The sequence below is a fragment of the Pogona vitticeps genome, chromosome 4 (genome assembly GCF_051106095.1).
Source record: "Pogona vitticeps strain Pit_001003342236 chromosome 4, PviZW2.1, whole genome shotgun sequence".
Classification (NCBI taxonomy): domain Eukaryota; kingdom Metazoa; phylum Chordata; class Lepidosauria; order Squamata; family Agamidae; genus Pogona; species Pogona vitticeps.
In genome coordinates this window covers 89,274,947-89,289,312 of record NC_135786.1, presented here as the reverse complement: position 1 = coordinate 89,289,312, position 14,366 = coordinate 89,274,947, and the positions used below count along the sequence as shown (strand labels likewise).

At 39.9% G+C, this 14,366-nt stretch overlaps 1 protein-coding gene across 5 annotated transcripts in view; it reads left to right on the top strand.

Moving 5' to 3' along the window:
- LOC144588798 (uncharacterized) overlaps window positions 1-14,366 on the top strand; it is a 349,859-nt gene that overhangs the window by 43,027 nt on the left and 292,466 nt on the right. For 2 of the 5 annotated variants that reach the window (XM_078392206.1, XM_078392208.1), the window contains exon 1: window positions 7,177-11,316. The exons of the other annotated variants lie outside the window; for them this stretch is intronic. In XM_078392206.1, the coding sequence (XP_078248332.1) occupies window positions 11,256-11,316 (61 nt within the window). In that variant the 5' untranslated portion in view covers window positions 7,177-11,255. Of the gene's footprint in view, window positions 1-7,176; window positions 11,317-14,366 lie in introns of those variants that run through there. 5 annotated transcript variants of the gene reach the window in all.

Here is a 14,366-nt window from a genome sequence, read left to right as displayed (position 1 = left end):
TAAAGTACTTCTGATTTTATTTTAATAAAGTACAAACGAAAGGGTTCACATAAATTGTATGAACTGTATTGTGAAGTGTATGTGTATGTTTTACTTGGATATATAAGTAGATAAAAATATAGATAGGTACACAGATCATTGGATTGTCAAACCAGAGTTGCTTCAGTGTCATCCTAATGAAGTTATTCAGCTTGACTAAGAAACACCTGACCATTAAAAAGAAACATCAAGAAACCACCTTGGTTTTTTCAGTCATTATCTTGATTGCAGTGGCTCCTGGCCAAAACAGGGTGCCCCCCCCCCCCGACAAAGATGTTTTTGTTTTAGTAAACTTCACCCTTTTATTCAAAAGCTTCTTTGGCAGAGCAGAAGTTTAAATTTGCAGTGCTTACTTTTCTAGAAAGGGTTTTTAGAAGTTTTAAGACAATTGGATGTGACCTTTGCTCCTCTTGGCTTTTGAAACAAAGCTAAGTAAGCCTAAATCTTCTCCTTTTTAGGTGTTTCCTTTTGTAAAGTCTGGTGTTGGTCTTTATTTGTGGAATTATGATACCAGAATATTTTAAGATTTTTCTAAATTCTTTTTAAAATGGCATAACTCATACTTTTCTCCCTTTCTCTCCTGGGGTTCGAGATGGAATAAAAGATGAAGCATCTAGATAGTTGTAGAATGGAAAGACATTTTGACAATGTGCAATGTAATTACAATGTCTACGCATACACACGATTGTCATTATTGTAAGAAAACTTCACTTGGCATATTATTAGTGAGTGTAAGTTACACTGAGCTTTTAAAAGAAACTTTTAAAGGGGAAAGAGACAAGCATCTGGATTCCCAGAGAACTGTCATGTTTAAGGTTAGTTAAAGTTGATATGTTAATTTGAGTTTCAGTTCTGTACTTAGCATCTTGTTTAGCCCAGAGTGTGTTCTGATATCTGTTTGTAAAGCTACACTTGGTATGTTCTTAAAAATTTAATTCTTTTCCCTCACTTGACTAAATGCATCTCAAGACTGAAGGTGCTGTCATGAAAATAAGCCAACAAACCACATGTATCCCTCGAGGCTATTAAGGGGGAAAGACTCTTTGACCAGTAATATCCACTTTCACTTTCTAGGCTCAATATCTATCTCACTCGTTTGATTAACTAATATCTAGGAATTGAAAGAACACTGAAACACTTTTGCTTTCTTTTGCCTCATAGAACAGGTTGATAATTGAAATCTGGAGTTTTCAACTTGAAGTTTAGCCAAGGCAATGTACTAAACGACACGGCACTGATTGCTGTGTCATCATTCTTGGTTTCCTATCCATTTCCTTCTGTCTACATGCTATATGAACTGATTCACTAGCGTGGTGCCTCTCCCATCAGTCTATTGCAGTATATAAGAATTCACCCATTCAGGCAGTTGGCAACAAGATAGGCTACTTTTGATGGAGCCTGTGTGTCAGTTCAAGATGGATTTAAACTATCGGTCTATACATTACTTGGATCCTGCATGGTATCCCGCTTGTTGTCACGTAAGGCTGTGAGATAAACGGTTACCTTTTAGGTAGTTCCATGTGAATAAATCTGGAAACGTTAATTGGTAGCAGCATGTAGAAAAATTGATCACTTGATCAAAATCTGAGAGACGTTTGATTATAGAAGCAAATCAGTCCTTTGGGTGCTAAATATAATCTTGTTTGTAAAGTTCCCCATTATTGTAAAATGCACTGCATTTGTGAGGAGAAAATGCTTACAATACCTCATAGGATTTCCAATATTCTCTCTGCCCCACTGATCCCGTCACTAGAGCATCAAGCTTGTTTCTGACTGTACCTGTCTTCCATCTTGCTTCTACCCTGCAAAACACACACACACACACACACACACACACACACACACACACACACACACACACACACAGACTGATTAGTAAAAATGAGATATTTTTCTCATTGCAGCATTGACCAAATGAAAAAAGGAGAAATGAATAATGAAAGGTCAGAATGGAAAGCCATGTTCCACTACCCCACATAACCCCACACAAAGTGGGAAACATATCTTGTAGTTACAGAATGATTTAGCAAACGGTAGGAAATAGGAAGCGCCTGGATATTTTAACTGAGTCATATCCCTGTCTCCAAAGCAGTGACTAGTGAACCTTTCATGAAGCATGCCCACAGTTTCAAATTCAAACCTGTCAGTCACTCAACCATGTTTCCGTCCCTGTTTTTTTCTCACAGAAAAGATGCTATTTTGGTTCATGATTGTTTGCCTTCATGAAACAACTCTTTCAGCAGGATTCAATTCTGTTAGAACTGAGGAAGGGAGGAATTTACTTTACTAAGCACCTGAACCCACTTCTGCTTAGCCTCTGAACGTAAAACCCTTCTGTGTCAGGATGCAATAAGCATATTTTGCACTGACCACCACCTGTAGCTGCAGGAAGACACTTATGATGCAGCATTTGAATTAGACTGATAGAAAGAGAGCAGATCCATACAGTTGACACAGAAACCGACCCAGACCCTTACCATAAAGCTATGCAGTAGTCTATGGACTCCATAAATCCAGAGCCACTCAAGTGGTCTTTTGGGCAACAGTTGCTCAAAACCTAAGTTCATCTGTACAGTCAAAACAACTAGAGTCTTATTGCAGCAAAGCTGGTGTCGGTCCCCCTCAAGACTGGAAGGAATGCTGGGGGCCCTCTGAAAAATTCACTAGTTGTAGACAACTGATAATATTAGATGGAGAAAAATACTGGTCTACTGAATTAATTTTACAAAGTCCTTCAGATTTGACAACATATAGGGAGTAGGCATGTTCATAGACACACCAAAATATACTTGCAAACTCTTCATTTTCTTGAGTACATGTGATATGGCCATTTCCTGCTGGCAACTGTCATTCAAAATAAATGAAGCTTAAAATGTACAGAGTAAGAAAACACCCATAGCTTTGAAAACACCAAGAACCCAACAACACCTAAACATCATCTTCATATTTTCCATTTGTGTGGGTGGAGAAAGATGTACTGTAGTTACCCACCCCACAAATCATAGTTTCCATATTAAAAAGGTTGAGGTGTGTTGGTTGTTTTGATTTTTTGGGACCTAAGGTCTTTTGTGCTTCTAAACAAAGGAGTAGGAGCCATTTCAGGGATTGCTTTCCATCCTATAATACAAGTGTGTTTTTAAAATGTGGCAATCTGCTGTATAAGGAAATAGGAGAGGGCCCCAAATGCCCTTTATGTATTTTTATAATAAATATCATTAAATGAAAATTGGAAAGGTTTTTTTTTCAAAAATTCTGTGGAGAACTTCCATGGGGGAAAAAAAGGAGTCATTTCATGAGACGGCTGAAAAATAAGCACTTGCTAACAACAAAGTCTCTATTTTATTGAAATGTGATCAATGTAGCTGAATAATTTGGAATATTGTAACAATATTTTTCATGATGGAAAAGGGAAAAGAGCAAACCCCCACAACAATCCAGTAGCAAATGTGTGGAAGAAATGAGAAATGGGTCCTATAGTGGCTCCAGATGGACATGGAAAAACTGTTCCCAAACACTTTTAATTCCATCTTTCAAAATTCAAACTGTATTAAACACACACATATCTGATATATAAGCAAACAGACTGCCTATATGCTGTCACTAATGGGGAACATGCAAATACATATGTACATGTCTGCATACATATGGAACCAGAAATACAGTCTGGGAGGTTAATAATATATACATGGAGGGAGACAAGCCTACACGGAAAGTAGGGCAAGGGGTTCCCTGCTGTACCTTTTTAATGAAGTCTCATCCATTTGATGGCTCCTGGCCCCATTCTTCAACACTTCCACAAAAATGTCACATTCTTTATGGGGGGAAAGTGTGGAATGTGCCTTAACCACATCAAGTGCACCATTTTACAGTTCGAGTTCAATTAATTAAGCCTCTATTCTTCATGCATGACTGGCCATCTCTCACTTACACACCGGAGGCATAGCTTGAAGGGGGCAAGTCAGGAAGCCAGTAAATACATGTACAGTACATATAAAAAAGGGTGCATTCTCAATACTCTTGTATTTTATTTTATTTTGAAAAAAACACCACATGATACTTCTGCCATGGATGCTAAAATGCCTTCAGAGAGGTCATACATGATAAAGGTTTGCAAATTAGGAACAATGTTTTAATGTATCCGAATAAGATACATGTCTGAAGGGTGGGGGATGAACGACTTTAATTAAAATAAAGGGCAACCTTCTTTATGCATGAAGAAATACTAGATTCAACATACTGAGACTCGAAGGAAGACAGGAGGTAAGATGATGATGGGATTGGAAATTCTATACAACTGTATGAAAGGGAAGATATATTTAGTTCTTCAAAACAAAACTCTACCCCTCTGGTTTATGAATGTGGGATATTATATATCCATGATTCAAAATGCCAGTAAATGGCCTAATATTTCTACATAATATTGTGCCTGCTTTGCTGGCAGGAAAAAGGATGCCAAACTTTACATAGCAACGGGCAGTCTGAATGTTGACAACACCGATGGCAGCCGTCAAGATGGTCTACGGATACCCTTTTGTGCTCACTCCCATTCACTAAGTGACACAAAGCAAGGGGAAATCTCAGAAGCTGAATCCTTTTTTCATCAGTTAGCCACTTATCCAAGCACAAAACAATTATGAGAATTTTCTTCAACAAGTGGGAATGGTAGTGAGCATAAGAGGGTATAGTCTTCTGAAAGATAACAGAATTTAAGCAGCATAAACAAATGAAATAAGTAACTAAGCCAACACTGCCCACCTCAATGTCTGTAAAGACAACTCTGATTTTTTTTGCATCTTGATAAGGAAATGTCATGCATGACCTAGACCAGTGCTTGAACCCAGTGAAGGGCTGATCGAAGGCTAAGAAACTAAAACCAAAACCCAGGGCACAAACATTTGTGGTCAAGAGTTTTCAGGCTCATAAATAACAGGAATTGCCAGCTCTAGGTCAGGTTGTACTCTCTTAAAGTAGCAGGTTTTCCATTTGGCAGGTGGTGTCTGTCCCTAGATGTATCATTGACATTGGAAGCCCAGGTGACAGTGAGTGGTAAGCTACAGCTAACGCAGTGGACAGTTTATTGGCAAGGATGACAAACCATGTACATATTACACATGTGCTAAAGATAGGCATGTACTAAAGGCTTGGGTGTTAAGATCATCAGGAGAGGGCTTTCTCTTGGTCCTTCCACCTTCACAGGTGCATCTGATGGGGACATGGAAGAGCAGCTTTCTCTGTTGCTGCTCCCAGATTCTGGAACTCCCTCCCATAGGAGGCAAGGCTGGCTCCATCTTTGCCGTCCTTCCACAAGCAGGCAAAGATCTTTCTCTTCAGGCAAGCCTTCCCGCAGTAACCAGCTACCTGTGTATGATTTTTTAGATAGATTGTTATGCATTACTGCTTTGACTGGATTGTTAGTGCTACTTACGGTATGTTTTCCTCTCAGAGTGACCTTTTTTAAAATATTTGTATACTTATTGATCTTTGTCTTAATATTGCCTGTTAATTGATGTAAGATGTCTCCTTATTCATTGTTCATAATTTTAAAATATTGCCTTTTAATGATGTTAACTACTGTTATATACTCACTGTTTTCAAATTTAAATACTGTCCTTCATTGTTGTAAGCCCCCTTGGGTCCTTTTCAAGGAGAAAGGCGGGGTAAAAATAAATAAATAAATAAATAAATAAATAAATAAATAAATAAATAAATAAATAAATAAATAAATAAATAAATAAATAAATAAATAAATAAATAAATAAATAAATAAATAAATAAATAAATAAATAAAGATTATGGACTGGCTTCCAATCTGCTATCAGACCAGCATGATTTTGCTATTTGCATACAATCCACACAGGCAGGTGGGTTCTATGTTTTTATTAGATTATTAAAATTATGTATGACCTGTGGAAGATACCCTGAACAGCTGACCAGAGCTTTACCTACAACCAACAATGGATGTTTAACGCCGCCCAAGTGGGACTGCAACCCAAAGACAACAGCTGCAAACAGAGGACACCATCACCCACCAGCTACTATGTAATACTGTTCATTTAACTACAATTGACTTATTTAGTGCGTAAACTGAAATTTATCCCAGCTTCTCTCACAAGGGGTTTGCCACATTTTGGTGGACTTCTATCCCCAGTCAAGAAAGGGAACCACATTGTTTCAACATAGATCTCAAAATACCTGTCTCTCACATCCACTAACCAAACTGGTCTCACTAGTGGGCCTGTGGAAGTGGATCCTGAGGCTGGTCTCAAAGTATGGGCAGGGTGGTAAGGGTGAGGGTCGTCTGTCAAGTAACTTGATCTCAAACTCTTAAGGCTTCCTAGTTGCTAAGTGACTGGCAGCTCTTTTCTCTAAGAGGCTGGGGGCAGGCAACCCGATTCACACTACTAGAGATGAAATCTGAACCCTACACCTCCGTCATGAGACTACAGTCCCCGTTTTGACTTAAGCAGAGAAGCCAGGCCTGCACCTGTGCCTAAGATTTTTTGAACATTTATGTTTTTTTTTTCCTGCACCATGCACCAGAGTTCAGTGCCCAGCCTGATAAAGAGCTGTATATATCAAAATCTAGCTTCTATTTGTAAATTTTCAGTGGTCTAGTAAAGGTTATCGTCACTCACCCTTACCTTTGATTATATACAAAGACCTCAAAACTTTTTAATTTTTTATCAGTATAAGAAGCTTTAAACATTGAAGATCAATTTACCTTGGACAATGACTTGCCTCTATTAAGCATGCAATCGCCACCTTCGGAGGCCTCCCAGGGCTTCCCCACCCCGACGTAGGGTTTCCGGGGTGGACCGGGCCTACAAGGGGAAGCCCTCGTCTACTGGGGCTTCCCCTGGCAGGCCCAATCTACCGGGGCTTCTCCTGGTAGGCCCGGTCTACCACAGGAAAGCCTGCATCGGGGTGGGGGCCCTCAAAGGTGGTGATTGCGGCGGCAGGGGACCCCCAGGAGGTTTCCAATGGTGGCGGGGGACCCCCAGGATGTCTCCAAAGGCTGCAATCGCGGCAGCGGGGGACCCCAAGGAGGTCTCCGATGGCGGCAATCACAGCGGCAGGGGACCCCTGGGAGGCTTCGGACTGGTAAGATGCTGCTTTTTATTTTTTTAAAAAAATTGTTCTGGGTGAGGTTTGGAGAGTAGTTTTTGGCTGGGGGGTTATGTTTCTGTGTTGTTTTGTTTTTTGGTGATTTTTTAAAATTTTTGCAGTCCCAGACTTGCTCTAATGTTTATTTTTGGATTTCTTTCCTTTGTGTGTGTGTGTGTGTGTGTGTTGTTGTTGTTGTTGTTGTTGTTTTTTGCAGTCCCAGCGTGGGACTTGCTCTATTTTCTTTCTTTCTTTCTTTTTCTTTTTTTGTATTTTTTCTTTGGCAGGAACGGATTAATCGGTTTTCAATGCATTCCAATGGGAAATGGAGTTTTTACTTATGAACATTTCAACTAATGAACATATTCATTGACGGATTAAGTTTGTAAGTAGAGGTTCCACTGTACAGAAATAACTGCGGCAGGGGGCACATTTAACATACCCAGTCCGTTTTGCATTTCTCACTTTTTGCTTATAATGAATTGTGTAAGTTTATTATATTGCTGGGATGTAGAATGATATTCTGCTTTCCAGCACATGTATACACAGTACACAGATACTTGCAACACTGTCAATAAGTGTCACAATCAGTGCACTGATCATAGTCCATCATATTTTACTTTTCCATGGTTACAGTTCCCATAAAGTGAACATAAGGATCCTGTCTGATCTGGGATAAATGCATGTCCAAAGTGACACAGACATAGATAAAGCACCTATCGTAACAGTCCAGTCTGAATTCCATTAGTGCATGGATAACTAGGGAGCATGCTCGTTCCAGGTGGTTTATAGGGAGTATACCAGCCAGAAGGCAAACGGCTGGAAACATCAACAGCACCAACTAATGTGCTTGTATTGACAGTGCAGAGCCCAAAAGAACCTTCCTGCAGTGAACATCATGCTTCAGGACTGGCGGCATATGATCTGCCAATTTCCTTCCTCAAGAACACGTCTGACTTGGCTAGTATACTGTATGTTGTTAGTATGGAATACAGTAGTGCCTCGACTTACAAACGTCCTGACATACGACCATTTCGAGTTACGAGCAGCTCTGGCCACAAAATTTTGCTTCAACTTGTAGCCAGAGCTTTGGGTTACAACCAGAAAAAGTCAGGGGGAAAAGGCAGGGAATTCAAATTGTTAACTGTTGGTGGCAAAGAGGCTGCTTCTTTGTAGCTCTTTTGCCCCAGCAGTTAGAGAGTGTGCGATCGGAGCAGGCTTCGGACTACCTGGTGAGATAAGGTGCTGCTTTCTACTTTTTAAAAACTGCTCTGCGTGGGTTTTTGCAGCGTTGCTTTGGGTTGGGTGATGGGATTATGTTTCTACGCTGTGATGGGTCTTGCAGGGTTTGTTTGTTTGGGGTCCCCCCCGATTTCTGATGGGTCTTGCAAGGTTTGTTTGCTTTTTTGGGGTTCCCCCCATTTCTGATGGGTGTTGCACAATTAGTTTGCTTTTTTGTCCCCCCCCATTTCCAATGGGTCTTGCACAGTTTGTTTGCTTTCTGCTTACTTTTTTTGCATTTCCGAAGGGTCTTGCACAGTTTGTTTGCTTCCTGCTTTCTTTCTTTCTTTCTTTCTTTTTTTTTGCATTTCCGATGGGTCTTGCGTGGTTTGTTTGCTTTCTGCTTTTTTTGTTTTTTGTTTTTTGTTTTTGCATTTCCGATGGGTCTTGCACGGTTTATTTGCTTTTTGCTTGTCTTTTCTTTGCATTTCTGAAGGTACTTGCACGGTTTGTTTGCTTTTCTCCCCCCCCCCCCTTTGGCCAGAATGGATTAATCACGTTTCCGATGGGTCTTGCAGAGGTGGGGGCTTTTTGTGTGTGATTTTTTTCTTCGGCGGGAACAGATTAATTGCGTTTCATTGCATTCCTATGGGAAATGATGCTTTGATTTACGACCATTTTGAGTTACGACCGGAGTTCTGGAACCAATTAAGTTCATAAGTCAAGGCGCCACTGTACTGGGATGCTGTGATATTTGGTTTGTGGAACCAGATTGGTACAACAGATGAAATATTGGCCACAGGTCTCTGGGATGCAGTTCAAACTTCTACCATGAAGCATAGTGGGAGTCCTTGGGCAAGCCAGTATTTCTTGGCCTAAATTTTTTTTTTTATGTGAGGATAATATGAATAAAATAATTCCATGTGTGGTTTTTTGAGTTCCATGGACACAAGATGGGATCTAAACATGATAAGTATCATGACAGCAAATCACTAAAATGACTGGAAATATGCAAGCATTATTATGTTGGCAATTTTATCTCAACTCCAATATGGAATGAATTAAGGAATTAAGGGCAGGTTTTATGTTACCATGCAGGATGGTATCTCAAATAACTTAGTGCATTCCTTTTGTAAGGAGCTTTGGTTTTGTGCTTCTTGAACTTCATCTCATCCTCCCGGGCTGCGTGGCACACCTCTTTTGAAACCAAGAGGTTTTGCAAAAGCATTTAATGATAAGATATTGGAGGTGGAAGCAGAGAAAGGAGTCACTACAATTCAGAAAAAGAGGTGCCAGGAAAATAATGGGGAAAAAATTCTACTGGGCAATATTGACAGTAGGTATTTGGATTCCAGCAACAATATTTGATTAAATTACTCATGACGAAACTGAGGAAATTAGATTTCACATATTTGGCAGAGTATTTCTACAATTTCCAGAATCCCCAGGTGGCCAGGTGGGTTGCAGGAGTGTGGGAGTTGTAGTCCAAGAAGTAACTTTTTCAACACTGATACTGTGCAATAAATATGAAAAGATAAATTATTAGAATTAAAATGTAGTATTCTGAATGTGTCCTGGAATATCGAGCTAATGTACCTTTCTTATTTCTGGCTTAGGGCCATTTTGTTCACAGTACAGGGCTGTGTGTGGCCACTTTCTTTTTTTCATCTGCCTGGATTTCTTTGCTACTTGATAAGCTTCATTCAAATAGAGATCCATATTGGACTTGTCCATTTACTGCACCAGTGAAAACCAGCTCAGTCATAGTGGTTTATAATGGTATATCGCTAACAATAGGTCCGGTATCACCCATCTACAAGCGTGCATTTTTGCATGTTACACAAAGCAGAAACTGTATGGAGAGAGAAAATAGTCCCAAAATGCAAAGCCAACCTGAGTCAGGATCCATGTAATTCTTGTACTGTTTAACAAGTCCTTCATAAGGAAAGTGATTAATACGGGGCGAAGGTGGGGGCGAGGGAGCACAGTTTCAACAGCTCTCTCCTATGCAATTTTCAAATACAGCCAAAAGAGATTAAGCTGATTTAACAGAGCAACAATCCTTTAGCTTAGCATTCTCCTCTGTCTGAAGTACTGTAGTTCACTTTTTAGTGTGTCTTCCTCTCTTCCTCCTAGGCAGTGGGTGGAGGAAGGCATGAAAGAAAAACAGATTACTGTAAATTTTGGCAGGGAATTCAATTTGCATCATTTTCTCAGAAGTCATGTGATTTGGATTTCCTCTTGTTTATGATAGATTGCAAATGCCTTCCAGATGTTTTTAATTATCAAAAGCTTTTCTTAAAGGAGAGCCAAATGATCTTTAATAAAATTTCCTCTAGATTTTTTTTTAAAAAAAATATATCTGAAATAGCCAATAAATTAGCATAGCTAGCTTATCAAGATGCCACATATTTTCAGTATAACCCTGATATGGGAAAGTCCTGCATTGCAAAGGAGAACATACTTTCAGTTCCTGTTTCCAGTTGAGATCATCATTGGTCCTAGCTCCGAGCCAAGCCTGTCTTGCCACTCTATTGGTCTGGGCTGGTTAGACTTCCTGCATAAACATAAACACCTCCAGTTTCAACTTTCTTGTTCAAAGTGGAAAGAAGCAGCTTCTTGACAACAATGGGTTCTAAAGTGTGGAGGTGAAAGAGCGAGGAAGAGAGATGGCATTTATTTGCTACTGCTCCACAGTGCTGACGCTGTTCAAAGGGGAGAGATTCTCATGCCCAAATGTTGGACATATGCCAGGTAGTTTGCAACGCTAGGAGCTGGAAAACAACAGAACCAGAAGAAAAGGAGATCTGATGAATGTCTAAAACCGGACACGTGGGGGCAAGACTGTACGCAGACAGAGACAGTTCCCCAAGTACTGAAGGAATTTGGCAATGGACAGTGGTTACGCACCTTTAAAAAACTGTCTTGGCTCAGCCCTTCCGATTAATACAGGTAATTCTCTGCTCTTCATAATCAACCTACCATATAACAGAGTGCTTCTTTCTTGAACTCTGTCTCTGTATGGTGGGAGGAGCTGAAGATGTAGCCAATGGGAGCTGATGTTGTAATGTTTGTGTGTTACTGTATTGCACAAATTGGTTTCCTTTTTGCAAAGGGTTAGCAAAACAAGGATCACGCAAATTAAATTGAACCGGTTCCTAGACAGGACGGCTGAAGATTGCAGGGCCCAGGGCACAGACAGAGATGTAATTAACCTTAGCTTACTTGTAGCAGTAGTATGAATTTATTAAGAGCTGGCTGGTCTTGTTTTTCAATTTTGTTTTGGAGAACCTTAGGGAGTTCCCAAAAAGGAGGTCCATGGTATTGGACAGTTTTTCCTGAATGACAGCTGTCAGTAGTGGACTTCTCATGCCAAACACAACCATTAGACCAGTGGTTCCCAACTTTGAGTAGCTCGGGTGTTCTTGGACTGTAACTCCCAGAAACCCTGGGTAGCACAGCTGGTGGTGAAGCCTTCTGGGAATTGAAGTCCAAGAAGACCTGGCTTACCCAAAGTTGGGAACCACTGTTCTAGAGTGTATTCTAAGTTCATACAGATCAATCTTTGTCATTTCATGGTGTGAAACTCAATAAGGTCTAAGGCCTACTTCAAGAGTTTTTTAGCAAAGGTTCCTGGAAGCTGGACATTTTAAGCCATTTATCTAGCATAATTTAACTTTTTTCCTACATCTGGGGGGGAATAACATGAATGTGTTTCCCCAGACTTCACAGGGCACAACTGGCGAGGCCCTTTTGGTTGGCAATATTTCTATGCTTTCACATGTGCTGTTTCCTGCTTTTGAAGTAGATTGATTATCTGTTACCTTGCCTTTGCCTTTTTGGAGTAGTTTTAATGGTTTTTTAGGACTTCCAGGAACGTGACTGGGGAAACACAAATAGGATGTCCAAAATAGGTTTTCCTCTTGTTTTAAAACCAAAAGGACAGTTACATTATAAAATACAAAAATGAAAGAGAAGCCTTCTTGGGGGGGGGGAGTCTGAAATAAAAGGGGTACAAAATTTTTAGCCATATGCAAGTTTTTTCTGCCAATCAAATCCTCAACAGAGGCTGGGTTACATGTCCCACCATTCTAAGAAGCTTGGTGGGTACAAAAGGCAGTAGCTTTCTCGTTAGCAGCACCCTAATTGTGCAACTTTTTTCTAAGGGAAGTTGGGCTGGTTGAAAGACAGGCAACTAAACCTATAAAACTGTTTCAGAAATATTGTTCTGAAGACCATTTGCAGGATTGCCGGGGGGGGACACTATGCAACTGGTTTTTAGTGAACATTTGAACCCGTTTTTAAACAATGTTCTAAATCTATTTTTAAATGTTTTTAATTTTTAAAAGGGTGGGGAAGAGAAAGGGTGGAGCAAGACAGTAGCAGAGTTACAACAGGTCTGGTCCAGAAACAAAGTAATTTAAATATTTTGTAAATTGCTTTGGCAGCCCTGCTGAAAGGCAATAAACAGATGCTTTAAACAGATAAATTAGTAAGGGCTATCCCAGACTGCTGAATGAAAACATTTAGCTCACTCACCCAAAGTAACTAAAAAGTAATTATTTTCATTACTTATGGACAACAGAAAACAATACTTTTTTTAAAAGCTGTAATTAAAATAGTAACTACTTCCAAAAGTTCAATCTCTAAATTATAATCTCTTTGATTATAAAGTAACTTTCTAAGCATTACATTCTTGCCATCCATGTACTAGAATTTAAACAAAAAAACAGTAACAAAGAATTCTGAGGAGAAGGGTCTGAACTGATTGATGAATTTGCTGATGTGCGCATTGAGTCTACTGGATTCCTTTCAGACATGGATCTTTGAAAGGAATAGGTGTTTGGGGCTGCTTGGGCAGCTAACCTCATTTGCCAAAGGCATCAGACGATGCGAAGAGGGCTGTCATCACTTCCCCCTGTTAAGTGTGGAAGATTAAATTTACCATCCCTGAGAAAATGAGTATGATAAATGTCATGGAGATGTGGTAATGTTTTCAAGCATTATTCTAATCTTCATCACAAGGTATAGCAATGAAGGTTTTAAAAAGATAAAATAACAAAACCCCAAAAACCCCAAAGGTGAAGTGTAAATAATACCAACTGAATGGATGTGCATAATGAACCACATATCACACTATGTATGTGTCATAAATGTGCAGTATAAGAGACAGAGTAAAGAGTTTGGACAGCGATACCTGTGGGAGAAGTGTAATTCAGCCTTCCCGCCTGTGTAATTCATACTTCCCCTGAGGACAGGGGTAGGGAGGGTTTTGTGGGATATTTGCTAGGTGACTCACTCACCAAAGAATATTTATTTGTTAATTAATTTATTTTATGAACGTTGCACAGACAAAACAATGCAGCCTTCTACTGCTCACTCTTTGTTCAGAGTTTACAAACCATGACTTGCTGGGATGTGTAGTTTTGCCTGTCCTTTCACCCCCCCCACCCCCCGGTAGTATGTTGGTGTTATTCTGCAATTTACTGGAGGAAGAAATTGGAAAAGCATTGCGTTTAATTAATTTCTGGCTCAGGCCATGATTCTAATGATGTCTTGCAACCTGTTCTCTCTCTCTTTCTTAAAAAAAAAATTATTTACAAATGAGTCATTTGAAAAGTGAAAAGACCTATCTTCCCCTCCAGCCCCCATCAAATCCATCATTCTGAAGCATGTGGAAGGATAAAATGTTATATGCAATTCATCTTTGATTCTCTGTTTAATAGGTGCTAGACCGGAATCCTAACTAGCCAAGATGGCTGAGGGCCAGCTGAGCTGACACTAGGCAAGCTGAAGCTGTGCTGATTTGAGATCTCTCCCAACTTAAGGGGACATGGAAATGACTTGAGATCACCTTGGCTTAACTTTGAGCTCAATGGCTGTGTTTCTGGGCCAGACCTGTTGTAACTCTGCTACTGTCTTGCTGCATCCTTTCTCCTCCCCACCCTTTTAAAGATCTTCTGCCAACATCAGAACCAGCACAATAGCTCCACTGGCAGATC